The sequence below is a fragment of the Schistocerca cancellata genome, chromosome 2, assembly GCF_023864275.1.
Source record: "Schistocerca cancellata isolate TAMUIC-IGC-003103 chromosome 2, iqSchCanc2.1, whole genome shotgun sequence".
NCBI lineage: Eukaryota > Metazoa > Arthropoda > Insecta > Orthoptera > Acrididae > Schistocerca > Schistocerca cancellata.
In genome coordinates, this window is record NC_064627.1 from 384,414,964 (window position 1) to 384,433,819 (window position 18,856).

General features: G+C 41.8%; 1 protein-coding gene across 2 annotated transcripts in view; it reads left to right on the top strand.

Moving 5' to 3' along the window:
* The window catches only part of LOC126161797 (protein nessun dorma-like), a 215,376-nt gene that overhangs the window by 26,483 nt on the left and 170,037 nt on the right, over positions 1-18,856 (top strand). For both annotated transcript variants that reach the window (XM_049917886.1, XM_049917887.1), the window contains exon 2: positions 8,173-8,348. In XM_049917886.1, coding sequence (XP_049773843.1) covers positions 8,173-8,348 — 176 coding nt within the window. The remainder of the gene's footprint in view (positions 1-8,172; positions 8,349-18,856) is intronic.

Genomic DNA, 18,856 nt, shown 5'->3' on the forward strand with positions numbered 1-18,856 from the left:
AGAAACTGGTGAAATCAACGCAAAATGTTCTGGTGGCCAGGTGCAGCTTTATGTATTTGTGTTAGAGTGCACGCTGAATGCTTGTAACTTACGAACACTCTGCATATTCTGAGAAACAAAAACTCTTCTCCTGCAATGCCACTATCTTGTAGAGTGCTGTCACAGACCTGCCATCTATGGTGCACATGAGCCATGAGGTGGGCTTTTTAAAATTGGTGCGTGTTTACTTTACATGTATAAACTGTCTTTGTACATTGTATATTTGTCAATTAACAGTGCTTTGAAAACTGATGAATCATTTAGGCTAGCCCTGTATTCACTGCAAACCAGTCACTCATTGTATTGGTATATAATGATCATAGTGCCCAACGGTTGCTAATGTAATAGTAATACCATGAGTGTTCAGTTACTAACTGGTGTACACTCTCTCCTTTCTATGCTGCTAGAGTTCACTTGTACCTGACAAGACTTGAGCAATGAGTTTACTGTTTTAAATGGGCAGTAGTGAATTTTGGATTATACAGGAACAGTGACTTCCAAGATGACATTGTAGGACCAACTGGCAAATTTAAAGTTAGTATACAGAGCTCGTTTTTTATATACAGTGGGGTGAGGCTTGTATCAGATGGGGTGGGTAGAGGGGAAGAGAGGCAAGAACCAGGAAGAGTGTTTGGGGATGGGTAGCTTGGAGGGAGGCAGCAGGTTTGCTGGCTAGTTACACAGTAAGAAGGGGTAGCAGGAGAGCAGGCTAGGCATGTGGTACACAGATAACGGTGCTGATGAATTGTCATATGATGACAGTGACATTGAGGTGTGGATTGAGAAGGGGTGACAGTACAAAGGAAGGGGAAACTATAGAGAGGGTGTGAGAGGGAAAGAGTTGTTGGAAGGCTAACTACCATCTGCATAGTTAAGAAAAGCTGGCGCTAGAGTGGAATATCCACATGCCATAGGCTGTGAAACAGCCATTGAACACAAGTATGTTGTGCCAGAGGGAGAGCAACTATATTTTTGGCCTTAATTTAGGAGTGACCATTCACTCTGTCAGGTACTTGGTTGGTTGTCATGCAGACATAAACTGGTGTGCAGCAATTGCAGCCGGTTTTGTATATGACAGGGCTGCTTGCATAGTTAGCCCTGCCTCTGATGGGATAGCATAAGCCTATGACAGGACTGAAATAGGAAATGCTGAATGGTTGAATTTGACAAGTTTTGCATCTGGATCTTTCACAGGGCTAGGACCCCTGTGGCAAGGATTTGGGAATAGGAGTATGTTGTGTAGGTTGAATGGACTATGGATTACCACTTTACAAATGGTGAGAAGGAGCTTGCTTAGGATGTCCCAAGATTTAGGCACAATTATAGACAATCAAAGCCCTGGCTAAGGATATGGTTATTTTTTCCAGTTGTGGTGATATTTGGTGACAAGGGGAGTGCTCCCACGTAACTGATTTTTGGAGATGGTGGAACCTGAACCAGATAAGGGTTTTGGAAGACGTTTTCTCTAGATGACTCATAAAAAGACTGTCATAGGAGGGTGCTAAGCCGTGCCACAGGTTTGTTTATATACCTTCTCCTCAAAGGAGTAGTTTTGTGTGACGATATAGTTAGTAATGTTTATGAGGGATGAGGTATTGGGTTTAGAAGCTTCAGGACATCTACAGCTACACAGATACTCTGCAAATCACATTTAAGTGCCTGACAGAGGGTTCATCGAACCACCTTCACAATTCTCTATTATTCCAGTCTCGTATAGCGCGCGGAAAGAATGAAGACCTATATCTTCCTGTATGAGCTCTGATTTCCCTTATTTTATTGTGGTGATTGTTCCCCCCTATGTAGGTCGGTGTCGACAAAATATTTTCGCATTCGGAGGAGAAAGTTGGTGATTGGAATTTTGTGAGAAGATTCCGTCGCATCAAAAAATGCCTTTCTTTTACTGATTTCCAGCCCAAATCCTGTATCATTTCTGTGACACTCGCTCCCATATTTCGCAGTAATACAAAACGTGCTGCCTTTCTTTGAATTTTTTCGATGTACTCCATCAGTCCTACCTGGTAATCATCCCACACCACGCAGCAGTATTCTAAAAGAGGACAGACAAGTGTAGTGTAAGCAGTCTCTTTAGTGGATCTGTTACATTTTCTAAGTGTCCTGCCAATAAAACGCAGCCTTTGGTTAGCCTTCCCCACAACATTTTCTATGTGTTCTTTCCAATTTAAGTTGTTTGTAATTGTAATACCTAGATATTTAGTTGAATTTACAGCTTTTAGACTAGACTGATTTATCGTGTAACCAAAGTTTAACGAGTTCCTTTTAGCACTCATGTGGATGACCTCACACTTTTCGTTATTTAGGACCAACTTCCACTTTTCGCACCATTCAGATACTTTTTTAAATCGTTTTTCAGTTAGTTTTGATCTTCTGATGACTTTATTAGTCGATAAACGACATTGCCATCTGCAAACAACCGAAGATGGCTGCTTAGATTGTCTCCCAAATTGTTTATATAGATGTTGTTGTTGTTGTTGTTGTTGTTGTTGTGGTCTTCAGTCCTGAGACTGGTTTGATGCAGCTCTCCATGCTACTCTATCCTGTGCAAGTTTCATCATCTCCCAGTACCTACTGCAACCTACATCCTTCTGAATCTGCTTCGTGTATTCATCTCTTGCTCTCCCTCTACGATTTTTACCCTCCACGCTGCCCTCCAGTACTAAATTGGTGATCCCTTGATGCCTCAGAACATGTCCTACCAACTGATCCCTTCTTCTAGTCAAGTTGTGCCACAAGCTCCCCTTCTCCCCAATTCTATTCAATACCTTCTCATTAGTTATGTGATCTACCCATCTAATCTTCAGCATTCTTCTATAGCACCACATTTCGAAAGCTTCTATTCTCTTCTTGTTTAAACTATTTATCGTCCATGCTTCACTTCCATACACGGCTACACTCCATACAAATAGTTTCAGAAACGACTTCCTGACACTTAAATCAATACTCGATGTTAACAAATTTCTCCTCTTCAGAAACGCTTTCCTTGCCATTGCCAGACTACATTTTATATCCTCTCTACTTCGACCATCATCAGTTATTTTGCTCCCCAAATAGCAAAACTCCTTTACTACTTCAAGTGTCTCATTTCCTAATCTAATTCCCTCAGCATCACCCGATTTAATTCGACTACATTCCATTATCCTCGTTTTGCTTTTGTTGATGTTCATCTTATACCCTCCTTTCAAGATACTGTCCATTCCATTCAACTGCTCTTCCAAGTCCTTTGCTGTCGCTGACAGAATTACAATGTCATCGGTGAACCTTAAAGTTTTTATTTCTTCTCCATGGATTTTAATACCTACTCCGAACTTTTCTTTTGTTTCCTTCAGTGCTTGCTCAATATACAGATTGAATAGCATCGGGGAGAGTCTACAACCCTGTCTCACTCCCTTCCCAACCACTGCTTCCCTTTCATGCCCCTCGACTCTTAAAACTGCCATCTGGTTTCTGTACAAATTGTAAATAGCCTTTTGCTCCCTGTATTTTACCCCTGCCACCTTCAGAATTTGAAAGAGAGTATTCCAGTCAACGTTGTCAAAAGCTTTCTCTAAGTCTACAAATGCTAGAAACGTAGGTTTGCCTTTCCTTAATCTTTCTTCTAACAAGGGAACCTCCCCATCGCAACCCCCTCAGATTTAATTCGAAGTTGGCACAGTGGATAGACCTTGAAAAACTGTACACAGATCAATCGAGGAAACAGGAAGAAGTTGTGTGGAACTATGAAAAAATAAGCAAAATATACAAACTTAGTAGTCCATGCGCAACATAAGTAAAATCAAGGACAAGGTGAGCTCAGAAGCGCCTGGTCCTGTGGTTAGCGTGAGCAGCAGCTATACGAGAAGTCCTTGGTTCAAGTCTTCCCTCAAGTGGAAATTTTAATTTTTTGTTTTCAGTTTGTCACAAAGTCTTATGTTTTTATCACTTTTTGGGGGTGATTATCACATCCACAAGAAAACCTAAATCGAGAAAGATAGAAGAATCTTTTTACCCATTCGCCAAATGTACAAGTTAGGTGGGTCCACAACATATTCCTGTCATGTGACGCACATGCCGTGACCAGTGTCGTATAGAATATATCAGACGTGTTTTCCTGTGGAGGAATCGGTTGACCTATGACCTTGCGATCAAATGTTTTCGGTCCCCATTGAGGAGGCACGTCCTTTCGTCGACTAATCGCACGGTTTTGCGGTGCGGTCGCAAAACACAGACACTAAACTTATTACAGTGAACAGAGACGTTAATGAACGAACGGACAGATCATAACTTTACGAAAATAAAGAAAGTAAACTTATCACTCGAGGGAAGACTTGAACCAAGGACCTCTCGTTCCGCAGCTGCTCACGCTAACCATGAGTCCACGGCGCACCTATGCTTACATTATCCTTGATGTTGCCTATCTTGCGCATGGACTACTCAGTTTGTATATTTTGCTTATTTTTTCATAGTTCCACACAACTTCTTCCTGTTCACTCGATTGATCTGTGTTCAGTTTTTCAAGGCCTATCCACTGTGCTAACTTATAACTAAATCTGAGGGGGGTGCGATGGGGAGGTTCCCTTGTAAGATAAGTCGTAGGGTCAGTATTGCCTCACGTGTTCCAACATTTCTATGGAATCCAAACTGATCTTCCCCGAGGCCAGCTTATACCAGTTTTTCCATTCGTCTGTAAAGAATTCGCGTTATTATTTTGCAGCTGTTTATATAGATAAGGAACAGCAAAGGGCCTATAACACTGCCTTGGGGAACGCCTGAAATCACTTCTGTTTTACTCGATGACTTTCTGTCAGTTACTATGAACTTTGACCTCTCTGACAGGAAATCGCAAATCCAGTCACATAACTGAGAGGATATTCCATAAGCACGCAAATTTTACTAAGAGTCGCTTGTGTGGTACAGTGTCAAAAGCCTTCCGTAAACCAGGAATACGGAATCGCTCTGAAATCCCTTTTCAATAGCACTCAGCACATTGGGAGACGTAGAGTTCGATAGCAGCAAGGCCATGTACATGAAGGATGTTGGTGAATAAGGCGGTGGCATCAACAGTGACAAGTAGGGATAGGGTCGATTGAAGGAAATAGGTTATTATTTTGGGCAATTGGTTGTAGGTGTTGGTCAACAAGGGCAGAAGTTCAGTCAGTAGGAGTACAATAACCAGCTAAGTGGTGGCCCAGGTTTGTTGCGTTTGTAAATTTTTGGGAGTGTGTAGAAGGTGGGTGTGTGGGATGTTGTTAAGGTGAGGAGAGGGATGAATTCAGAGAAGTAGTTACTAAGAATTACAGAAGGGATTGGAGGTTATGTTGGTTTTCTGGTATGGGATCACTATGGCAAAGCTTATAGGTGGAGGAGTCAAACCATTCTGTCAGGTAGATACCCTGATCAGCCAGAACATTATGACCACTGATCTACTATCAAAATAAACCTGTCCAGGCGACAGCAGTATCACCTGGCCAAGAATGACTGTATTAGTCAGCCACATGCATGTTGTATGTAACATCAGTGAACATGCTGTCCATGTGTGGAATGGGGAAGGCATGCGATCTATCTGAGTTTGACTGGGATAGATTGTGATGGCCTGAAGGCTCAGCATGAGCATTTCGGAAATTTGCTCAACTTGTCAGGCGTTAGAGGAGTGTTGTGGTGAATGTCTTCAGTACATGGTGAAACCACATCCAGACATCGTGGCATTGGTTGACCATCCTCCATTACAGATGTCAGACATTGTAGGCTGGGGAGACTGGTAAAACAGGACAGGCGGAGAATTGTGACGGAACTAACATCAGACTAAAATGTTGCGCTGAGTGCAAATGTGTCTGAAAACACAGTGCATTGAACACTCCTAACAATGGGTCTCTGTAACAGGTGACCCATATGTGTACCAATGTTAACACCTGTGCATGTGCCATTGTTAACACCATGACATTGGGAACTACAACTGAAATGGACATATGACCATTGGCACTGGCTGTTGGTGCAGTGGTAGATTATTACATGATCTGATGACTCCTGATACCTTCCTCATTTTGCCAATGGCAGCATGCAAATCCATCATCTACCGTGGGAACAGCTCCTTTACAAGTATACTTCAGGACAGAGACATGCTGGCGGTGGTTCCGTTATGCTCTGAGGACTATTCATGCTGGCATCCATGGGTCCAGTGGAGCTCATGCAAGGCATCATGATGGCCAAGGAGTATCATACACTGGTTGCAGGCCTCGTGCACCCCTTAGTGACAGTCATGTTTCTGGATGGCAGTGGCATTTTTCAGCAAGATAATGCACTGTGTCACAAGGCCAGAAGCGTGAAGGAACACAGTGATGAGCTCCAGTTGATGTGCTGGCCCCCCAACTTGACAGTTCTGAACCCAGTCGATCACATCTGGGATGTGATCGAATATGGCGTCAGAGCTCATCAGCCCCGTCCCCAGAATTTACGGGAATTTCATGACTTGTGTGGACAAGGGTGGTAACAACTCCCTCCGTCAAACTACCAAGGCCTCACTGCTTCTATACCACGACACATCACTGCTGTTATCCGTGCCAAGGATGGACACACTGACTCACTGGTAGGTGGCCATAATGTTCTGGCAGATCAGTCTATATAGAATGGCTTTATAAAGGAAAGAAACTTGAAGGTAATATTATGGAAAGGAAATGCAAGTGGCATATGAAAATGAGATGGACTGACGCAATACTGCAGGAATTTATCAGAGCACTGAAAGACCTTTGTTGAAACAATGCACGTGACGTACTCAACATTCTGTGAGAATTGTTAAGATCTTTGGAAGAACCGACTATAATAAAACTGTTCTACCCGGTGTGTGGGATATATGATACACCAAAAATGCCATCAGACTTTTAAAAAATGTAATACAATACCTATAAAGCCAAGTGATGAAAGGTGTATGAATGGAGTGTCACTGTAAGAAGTAATGGCTGCAAAATATGGACACCAGTTATCTGCAGAAGAACAGTTTGACTGATATAATCCAACCTGGGGGTGATCTGACTGTGTTCTGAAGAAATGTAAGAACGACTGAGGCAATACTGAACCTACAACTAATTTTAAAAGATAGATTGAAGAAAGGGAAACTTGCAGTATTTACCTGCTGCACATGTAAATAAATTTTCTTCGCATGCAATTTGATTGTTATTGCTACAGTTGTGCTTGTTCTGAAACTGATACTCTTTGCCAATTTTCAACTAAAAATGAATATGAAGTGTTTCTTCTTTCAGCAACACCGTATAGTGTATACCAATGTACAATCACTTTTTGTATTACAGCATTGATTAACAGGGAATGTTGGTTTAATGTACAGTTTGAGATTGGACATTAGAAACCCACATTAGGCAAATGACATTTTTCGTAATTCCTGCGACATCTTATATTCCATTGTGTCGTCCCTCAACATAGTTACGGCGCATGCATTTACACAGTGGTGTGCCGCGCTACTCCATACTGGGACATCAACTCATGGAGGTTATACGAGGCTAACTCGGGTACTGCAACTTGTAATACTGTGATCGCCATCCCACCTCCAAGACGTGCATCATCCGTCCATATATGTGTCACACGAAAACTGAAAACTTAAAACTAATGAATAAATCATTCATGCATAAACTGAGTCGATACTTCTCCACTGGAATATATTAAGTGACAGCAAACATGATGTGTAATCATGTGATAACAATATAATTAAGATAACATTATTTGGATAGATAAAAAAATTTACTCGCCAAGTGGCAGCAGAACACAAACATAAGACTATTGTGATTGGCAAGCTTTCAGAGCCAGTGGCTCCTCCTTCAGGCAGAAGGGTTGAAGGGGAAGGAAGAAGGGTGAAGGAAAAGGATTTGAGAAGGAAAGACTGATTTCTGGGGACTGCATCAGACGAGATTTGAAGACCTGGGGCTGTGAAGGTGGAAGACAGGATAATATGCAAGACAGAGATTACTACTAAAACATCGTGCACAAGTTAATCAGAGTGAATAATTTTAATTTCAGTATAATTACAAGTATGATATCTAAATGTGTCTGTGGCCAGTTGATTTGTTTACTTCTGGTGTGTTTCTTAATCTTTTACCTTTCAATTAAATGTTAATAATAAATTCTGTTACTCAGGTATTGGGAGTGGACTGCACAGAACTTTCAGCTGTAATTGAGGTGAATGCTGTTCAAGACGATATCCATTTGCCACTCTATCACAGAGTTCCATTGATTCACCTGTACCCAACAAAACAACAAAGAAAGAACTGTCTTAAAATAGAAGAAACAGCTGAATGTTTGGACCAGTTGAGGTATATCTATTATTACATCCGCAGTTATTTTAGCAGTAATTCTAGTTGTCATAATATCAGATGTAACAGTTTTTGGCATCGAGCCTATGCTGCTGTGGTGTGAATTTTATAGTTCTTGGAACAAAAATAACTAGAAAGAAACCATTTACTATTAATTTTGTATCCAACTCACAGAAGGTAGTAGGAGCTATGAAACAAATTGTCATTGGGAGTTGTACTATGTCTATTGTGGCAGATAATCCAAATCTGGACATCCAGAACACTAGATAGTATTAACTGGCATGAAATCAATATTAAAGTCTCCACAAACAATGTTCCTTCAGTTACATCTGTAAAACCATATTAAACTGTCTCCAGCTGCTTTGTGGAGTGTGAGATAGTTCCTACTGGTGGCAAGTAAACTTTCGTTACCAGAAGCTTGTTTGTTTCCTGAACCACTCTTGGTAGAGCACTCGTAGTTGTTAAACACAAAATTTATTAGCCTAAAGGGCCTGGTTTTTACTGCGTTTTTTTCCATTCATATCCACTCCTTTTGTATTCCTACTGACTCTATTGTAGTACTATATTAGCCTGTATTCATCAAAATGAATCTATCTAGTTTCAGTGATTTCCTTGTAATGTTCTGATATGCCCAACACATCTAATGACATTCCACCTACATTTCATTTTGTTGCATAGACGTGAGAAGTTTATCATATTTATTAATAAAACTTCTGATGTTTGATAGAAGATACTAAATTTGTTCTATTTTGTATTTGTTCAGCATCCATGTCAGGGTACTTGTATAGGATTTCTCAAGAAAATGTACAGAACATACAAGATTTACCCCTGAGACACTATGCTAATCACCATACTCATATAACTAAATATTAAGTATTTAATAAAATGAAAAATAACTGTGGTAGAAGATTTCTTAAGACTTCAACATATGGAACAAAATTTATACCCAGTTGTTGTGCTCAACTACATTCTCGTAAACTTCATCTATGTCTTTGTGTAAACTGCTGTATTCATACATAGTGATGAATGTCCGCAACACTAGATTGAGAACATGTAAGTATTATAGATTTTTAGCTGTGTCTGATGTTAATACGTTCATCAGTGAATGGAAACAAATTGTTTCCTGATCGGGAGTAGCCGCTATGTCGTTCTGAGAGATTTTTCTTGCACAACATTTGCGCTTGCACTTGTGTGTGCGTGTTCAAAAAATTTCATGGGCATCATCATTATCATCATCTTGGACAGTTTCCAGCCTCTGGCCAGGTCTGTATGGAACATAGGCCCTCCATCATCTTCTGTCTTGCCACCATCTCTGTCTTCACCTTGGTCCAGTCTTCTCTTTTCTTCTGGATGCAGTCATTCCTCTACTCCTTTCTGCTATCTGTCTCTTGGTCTTCCTCTTGGTCTCTTTACTTCCAGTTTTATCTCGTGTATCCTTCTGGATATCCCCTTCCCCTCCATTCTCTTAACATGTCCACACCATCTCACAAGGGGACTCTCCATGCTGTAAGGCCGGTATTACACTATCAAATTTCTTTGTCAAAGATTTGATCAAAGATGTGATCCAGTATTCCGTCCAATATATTTGACAAAGATCTTTGACGTGGCGCTAGAGGGGGTATTACACTGTCATCAAATTTTTCGTCAAAGTTCAAGATGGCTGACAACAACTTGTTATTAACCGCAGAAGTTCTACGTACTCCAATTGCATTGTGTGCACATGCGAAAAAGAAGTGGGGGAAAATGGAACCATACATACGAGGTTGACAGTCTTAAAAGTCCTGGGATTACAACTTGATAATAAATTCAGTTGGGAGGAGCACACCACAGAACTGCAGAAAGGCCTTAACAAATCTGTATTTGCAATTCGAGTGTTAGCAGACATAGGCAACATAAAAATGAAAAAGCTTGCATACTTTCATTCCATAATGTCATATGGGATAATATTTTGGGGTAAATCTTGAAGTCAAACAAGTTTTCAAGGTCCAAAAGCGTGTAATACGTATTATTTGTGGAGTAAATTCACGGACCTCCTGCAGAAACCTCTTCAAAGAACTGGGTATACTAACTACTGCCTCTCAGTATATTTACTTCTTAATGAAATTTGTCGTAAATAATATATCTCTTTTTCCAACAAACTCAGTTCATACATACAATACCAGGAACAAAAATGATCTGCACAAGGACTTAAAAGCACTTACTTTAGTTCAAAAAGGGGTCCACTACTCAGGAACACTCATCTTCAATAAGTTGCCAGGAAACATAAAAAATTTAGTTAGAAATAAAGATCAGTTTAAAAGGAGCCTGAAAGACTTACTACTGGCCAACTCCTTCTACTCCATTGGCGAAATTTTTAATAGAAACAAATGATGTATTGTATTTATTCATACTATTAGTATTGTTATTTCAGCTTAAAAAAAATCGACATGTTCTACATCCACGAGGCTCTCCTCAGCACGGATCTATGGAACGAAACTAATCTAATCTGGGTGAAGCCGTGGGTTTTACGACGACACGATAAAAGCATTCAACAAAACTTGTTACGTGAGCTTACAGTGGAAGACGTCAAGTCGTACATCAGTTACTTAAGAATGGATGAGCATACATTTCTGTATGTGCTCAATGAAATGTATCCTCATATCACATAGCACAATATTCACTTAAGAACTGCTACATCTTCAGAAGACAGGCTCACTATAACACTCCGATTCCTTGCTACAGGAGAGGGTTATGTTAGGTTAGGTTACGTTAGGTCAGGTTAGGTCTCCAATCTTCTTAATCTATTTTTGTATTCAGGGTGCCTCACGTTGTAAAAGCTTCAGACATCTCTATTAATTTTGTAGTTGTCGGCACACACCAATTGTATTTACCGGCAATGGTTATAAAAACACTACAGACGACAGTACGCTGCAGCGATGCTAGCGCTCCATGTGGTAACATGTCACATTGCTGTGAACACAAGACAAGCGGTTTCTTTGATCAAATATACAGCGAGGCCCTAGATTTGATCAAATATTGGACGACATTTGACAAAGTCCCTATTACACTATCAAATATCTTTGACAAAGATATTGGACAAAGAAATTTGATAGTGTAATGCCGGCCTTAATCACCGATTTTTATGGGCTTCAAATATGTTGTAGAGGCACTTACCCTGGCCATCTGGTTTTTGAGAAAATCGATTTTTAAGTTCATTGCGCACCTTGTATATCTGTAACATTACATATATTTGAAGCAAGTAAGTGTAGCGCAGCGGTAAAGGTTCACGGCTACCGTGCTGGAGGTACTGTGTTCGAATCCTGCTCGTGTACTACTACTACTACTTCTTCTTCTTCTTTTTTCCAAAATTGACATAATTTTTCAGTTTTATTTCAAAGAATATCAGCAAACAATGTTGTTGTTTTTGTTGTTGTTGTTGTTGTTGTTGTTGTGGTCTTCAGTCCTGAGACTGGTTTGAAGCAGCTCTCCATGTTATTCTATCCTGTGAAAGCTTCTTCACCTCCCAATACCTACTGCAACCTACATCCTTCTGAATCTGCTTAGTGTATTCATCTTTTTGTCTCCCTCTGATTTTTACCTTCCACGCTGCCCTCAAATACTAAGTTGGTGATCCCTTGATGCCTCAGAACTTGTCCTACCAACCAATCCCTTCTCCTAGTCAATTTGTGCCACAAACTCCTCCTCTTCCTAATTCTGTTCAATACCTCCTCTTTAGTTAAGTGATCTACCCATATAATCTTCAGCATTCTTCTGTAGCACCACATTTCGAAATTTCTATTCTCTTCTTGTCCATACTATTTATCGTCTATGTTTCACTTCCATACATGGCTACACTCCATACAAATACTTTCAGAAAGGACTTACTGACACTTAAATCTATACTCGATGTTAACAAATTTCTCTTCTTCAGAAACACTTTCCTTGCCACTGCCAGTCTACATTTTATATCCTCTCTACTTCGACCATCATCAGTTATTTTGTTCCCCAAATAGCAAAACTCCTTTACTACTTTAAGTGTCTCATTTCCCAATCTAATACCCACAAACAGTGTAAGGTGTGCAAAATTATAAAGATGCATTCAGTTATTAATTTGTTCAAATATTCATTCCATTTGTGGTTCGCAGTTGGAGTTCCAAATGTACATATAACGGTCGCTTCTTGTATTACCTGAAATCGATTTCCACCCATTATTATCCCCTCTCCCATGAATACCGTTAGCCATAATGGGAAACCCAGCTCCTTGGCCAGTGAGGATGGGAGTTGTATTTCTCTACGTTCGCATCTAACTATAGCGTCAGTTGCTTGCAAAGCGTCTCTAGTGCCGTGTGTTAGAAAAATTCTCTGAAATGGGAGAACCAAGTGTTTCTGCAGTAATGCAGCCAGCAGAAGATCCACCAGTAGAGGAGTTAAACGAAGAATCGAAAGGCGTAATCACAAATGCCATTAAATACACCGAAAATCTATTACGCAATTTGAATCTCTTAACGTATACACCGCCTAGCATGATCTCTGCCAGTTCCGTTGCAATTGGCGATGAGATATGTATCGCAATACAGGATCTCTTGGTCAAAAGACATATCATTATTAATGATGAATTGATAGATTTCACCGAAGAAGATGAATTGGGAGAATATGATGCGAACCACAAACAAAATTAATAACTGAATATATCTTTATAATTTCGCACACCTTACACTGTTTGTTGATATTCTTTGAAATAAAATTGAAAAATTGGTCGATTTTGAAAAAAAAAAATACACAAGCAGGATTCAAACACAGTACCTCCAGCAAGGTAGCCGTAAACCTTTATTGCTGCGCTACGCTTACTTGCTGGAAATACATGTAATGTTACGGATATACAAGGTGCGCACTGAACTTAAAAATAGATTTTCTCAAAAACCAAGGCCCGCCACTAAAAAACCAGATAGCCAGGTACTCAGGGCAAGTGCCTCTACAACATATTTGAAGTGCATCGAAATCCGTGATTTACAGTATGGAGGATCCCCTTGTCAGCCTTGATATCTCTATCTCCTCCTGTAATGGTTCCACCTTCATTAACTCTTTGATCCTCTCATTTCTTAACCTGTCTATATTTGTCACTCCAATACTGTTTCTCAAGAATTTCGTCTCAGTAGCTTGTACTTTTCTTTACTCTCTTTCTTTCATAACCCAGGTTTCTGATGCATATGTCTGGATTGGGACATGGTATGACTGGTATATAACCTCTTCACTGATTTGGGATACATCCTTGCTCCATATCAGGCTTGTGACACTCTTCCGAAATGCTTATGGTTTTCTCCCTCGCTCGTTTATTTCTCTGTCGTTTTTTCCAGCTTCCTGTATCAGGCTTCCTAGGTACTTGAAACTCTCCACTCTCCTCGATCGTTCCTTACCAACTGTTATTCCAGTTGTTCCTCTCTCCTTATTTCTTGTTGTGATAATCATCTCACACTTACTTATAGTGAATTTCATCCCATATTCTTGTACTGTTCATACATCCAACTGTTCTTGTACTTCCTCCACCTTATTCCCCCAAGTCATCAGATCATCTGCAAACACCATAGCTTTAATCTTCCTGTCACCAGTTACTTGTGCTACTGTACTCATTATATCATCCATCACTACAATGAAGAGTAATGGTGAAAGTGCACTTCCCTCCCTCAAGCCATTCTTCTGTTCAGTCCACACTGATCTCTCTCCTCCCACTTTCACACAGCTCACACTTTCATGGTACCCCCCCCCCCCCCCAGGGGGTCCACAACTCTTTTGTGGATACGTGCGTAGCGATCACGGGACCCCGAGCTAATGTGGCCTTCCTTCCTTTCCGGGCTGCATACCTTCCCTTTCCGCATCCTTCCCCATCCCCCATCTTCGCCCCTCCTCCCCTCACCTCTGGCTCTTTCCTTCCCTTTCTCCCCATCTGGGAGTATGGTTTGTGCCTACGTCCGGAGACGGACGCTCGAAAATGTAACGCATTCTTCGCCTTCTTTGCTTGTATGTCTTCTTCCTTCCTTTGTCCTTCTCTTTTCCTTACCTCTTCTCTTTACCCTTTTCTCCGCTGTGGCGTTTGAGACCTCTCTTTTTTCCTTTCCGTTTCTCTTTCTTCCTCCCTGTGCGTGTCTGAAGGCCGACCCACGCATTTTTGTGCGTAGCTGGTGACGGGGTAACGCGTAATTCCCCGCCCCGGGTAGACAGGTAGGACACGTACGTACCCCCTGGTAACGGCCAGGCCCGGGGAGGGGTGGTTACCCGAGCTGATACCTTCCGAAAGTGCCGATTGGTCCCTCCGTCCGTTTGTCGGGAGGTGTGACCTGAGGTGTGAACAATCACCTAAGGCAGGAGTGCCCTCAGAGAGGGCCCCCACAAGGGAGGAGCGCGCCATCGGAGACGCCGGTAATCATGGGGGATTCTTCCGCAATGGTTTCCTCACCTTCCACTATGTCTGCTCACAAGCGTAAGTATACTGAGTCTCAGCCACAGACGGTTTTTCCATCGTTGCCACAGTTCCTTATTGTTTCTTGGTCTGACGCAGGTCACGACTTCTCCACGGTCAACCCTTTCATTATTCAGAAAGGTGTCGACGCAATTGCAGGTCCTGTAAAGTCTTGTTCCAGATTACAGAATGGCACCCTGTTGTTAGAAACAGTCAGTGCCTTCCAGGCACAAAAATTGCTGCGTACTTCACTGCTCCACACTTTCCCTGTCCTGGTTGAAGTGCACCGCACTTTAAATTCCTCGTGTGGAGTCGTTTATACACGCTCCCTCGATGGATTGTCTGACGAAGAAATTCAGCACTACCTGTCTGACCAGGGGATAACGGCTGTTCATAGAGTTATGAAAAGGGTTGACACGAACATAATTCCAACCCGCACTGTCTTCTTGACATTTGACAAAGTTCAACTCCCATCCAAAATCAAAGCAGGCTATGAGATAATTTCCGTTCGCCCTTATGTCCCAAACCCTACGCGTTGCTATTGGTGTCAGCGGTTCAATCACACCAGCCAGTCCTGTTCCAATTCAGCCAAATGTGTTACGTGTGGCAAGGATGCCCATGAGGGTGCTTGTCCACCTCCATCCCCTCGCTGCATCAACTGTATGGGTGACCACGCTGCTTCCTCTCGAGATTGCCTCTTTTTTAAGGACGAAAAGCTCATCCAGGAAATCAGAGTGAAGGAAAAGGTGTCGACCTTTGCTGCTCGAAAATTATTCGCCAGTTGACAGCCCACCGTGCCTCAGACAGGAAAATACAGCACTGTCCTGGCTTCTCCTCGGCCAACAAAGGAGGCGGCCACGCAGACTTGCAACCTCACCACTTTCGTCTGCCCACTCTCTGGCTCACCCTTCATCAGGTTCTGCTAAATCTCGAGCCCAAAAGTCAGACACCAAGACTTCGAAAAAAGAGCATACTCGTGAAGATTTTTTACGTACCCCAACTTCACAACCATCGGTTCCTCCTTCATCTAAACACCATAATTCCAAGAAGGCTACAAAGAAACCCAGTTCATCTCCTCCTCCGCCAAGGTGTGTTCCATCTACATGTGTTTTATGTCATCGTGTTGTTCTTTTATGGCACGCACATTGGTCGACACTTCCCCATAATAAATTGCGGGACGTGAAAGCTCTTCCTTGTGCTTGGACCTCTTCCTCCCAAACGCGTTGTCGGGAGGAGGTAATTTTAACTAGACTCCGGATAGGGCACTGTCTTTTTAGCCATTGACATCTTTTAAGTGGCGATCCTCCCCCACTCTGTCCCCACTGCTCTCAGCTGTGGACAGTAAGACACCTTTTAATTGAGTGCCCCTATTTTAATCCGTTACGCTCCCATCTACAGCTGTCGCCTGATATATCGTTGATTTTAGCAGATGACACGCACTCAGCCGATCGCGTTCTCGAATTTATTAGTGCCAGTGAAATGACGTCAGTCATTTGAAGCTTGGGACAACCAACCCCTTTCTGTAGAGGATTTTTAAGCCTTCCTTCTGCTTTTAGTTTCTCCAATTTTATGTCTTTCGTTCCCATTGCTGCTGATTTCCTGATTTCCATTTTCGGTTTTTTTACTGTTTCCTAAGTCACGGAACGGGCGCTAATGACCATTGCAGTTTTGCGCCCTAAAACCACAAAAAAAAAAAAAAAAAAAAAAAAACTTTCATGGTACATTTCCCTTATGCTCCAAATAATCTGTTTTGCTATTCCTCTGTTCTCTGGGCTTTCCACACTTCGCTTCTACATACACTATCATATGCTTTTCCAATGTCCAGGAAAGTTATTAGTAGATCTATTCCATATTCATAGTGCTGTTCCTGCAGTTGTCTTACAGCAAAAATTAGATCCACCGTGAACCTTTCTGTTCTGAAGCCATGTTGCTCTTCTCTCATTCTTCCTTCTAATTTTTCCCGAATTTGTGCTTCCAAAAATTTCTCAAGAATCTTTGCACAATGACTCATCAATGTTATCCACCGATAGTTCTTGCACTCTTTTTCTATTTCCCTTCTTAAAGATCGGGACAATTATTCCCTTCTTTCAGTCTTCTGGAATCATCTTCTGTCTCCACACAATTTTCATTACTCGATATAGCCAGTGTGTCCCCACCTCTCTTGCTGTTCTCACCATCTCTACACTCAGCTCATCCAGACCTGGTGACTTCCGTCGCTTCATCTTGCCCAATGCCTCTTCCACTTCTCCCCATGTAAGATCTTTTTCTATTTGCTATTCCTCCTATTTTTTCTCCTCGGCTTGTTCTTCCTCATCCAGGTCCCCATTCTGGTTCAGGACTTCTTCAAAATACTTCTTCCACATATTCGTGAGTTCCTCCTTATTCTCTACATCTTGTCCACTTTTGTTCACCATTTGAGCATAATCTGTTGTATCGTTCTTCCTCTTACTTCTAATTGTTGATATTCTTTCTTTCTTACCTGATACTCTTCCCTTGTCTCTACTTTTCTCTTCTGGAACCATACCCTAAAGGCTCTATTCTTCTTTTGTGCTATATCCTTTGATTTATCATTCCACCAGGATGTTTCTTTCCATCTCTTTTTGTTGCTTGTCCTCCCACATATTGCTTTCTCTGCACTTACCAAATGTTCCCTTGAATCTACCCCATTCCTCTTCTACTGTTTTTGGTTCATCCTTTGGCGTGCTTTCCTTTACTACTTGTAGGTGCTGCAGCCTGCTTTCTTTCTCCTTCAACTTCCATACCCTTATACATATTTCCTGGTTTTCTGTCCCTTTATTATTCTTAGTCCATCTCAGGTTCGTTACCAGCAAACGGTGGTCACTATCAAAGGCCTCTGATGGTAATACCTTAATGTCAATGATGTTCCTATTCATCTCACTATTATACAGGAAGTAGTCAACTATTGACTTCCTCTTTAAGTCTTGACTGTACAAGGTAATCTTGTAGCTCTCCATTTTCCTGAACCAAGAGTTCCCAACCAGCAAGCCATTCCTTTGACAGAACTCCAATAGTCTTTCATCTTCCTCATCTCGGCAGCCCTAACCTCTGCCCAAGCACACTTACGCAGCCTTGTCTTTCTCTTCCAATGTGTGCGTTTAAGTCCCCCATTACTATCATATTCTTCCTTCCCATCTGCTTCTGCATTTCCTCTTCAAACTCTTGCTTCTCCTCAGAAGTGCAGCCCACCTGCGGCGCACACACTTGAATTACCTCTATGGTCGTCCCCTTGAGTGATATTTTGGTCTTCATAATCCTATTACTTATTCTCTTCACTTCCTCTTTTAATCTATCTCTTGCTACTATTCCGATTCCATTTCTCCTTCCCTCCTCATTTCCACTCCTGTACAGTTGGTAGCCTTTCCTCAGTTCTCCCCTTCCTTCGCCTTTCCATCTCATTTCAGCTAAACCCAAAAGGTTTAACATCCTTCTTTTCATCATGTCTACCATCTCCTCCACCTTTCCAGTCAATGTTTGTATATTTAATGTTCCAAATCTTAGTCCTTGCTTATAGCCAGTTTGTCGTCAATTAAATCTGTCCTTTCCGAGGCCCGTTGTATTTTTGAAAGCAGAATCATAATCCACTAATGGCTTGCTGGGCCTATCATAGCGTCACCAGAGCCCTGTTAGCCATCACTTTCCAGGGTTTCTGTAGGACGTTCACAGTTACCGTAGTCCTCAATGTACCTCGCTCCTACAGGCAATCCCCTGTTTCATGCCGTTGCCCATCTCCCATGACTTGAACGAGGGGTTGAACTTGTGGGAGACAATTTCATGGTATGAGTTGAAAATTTGTGCCAGACTGGGACTCGAACCCAGATCTCCTGCTTAACACTGGCTGTTGCCTTAACTGCCTCAGCTATCCAGACATGCTTCCTCTCCAACCCGAATTCTCAACTTGTCCTGTGCAAGTGGATTCACAGTCCATTCACCCACTTGCTTGCTGCGAGTCCTACATTCCTGCAAGATGCTTGGACCCTGTTTTGCATCTGCACTGAAGTTAAGGCAATTGCGTCTGTAGATATACACGCACATGCGTGACTGCCTTCATTACTTC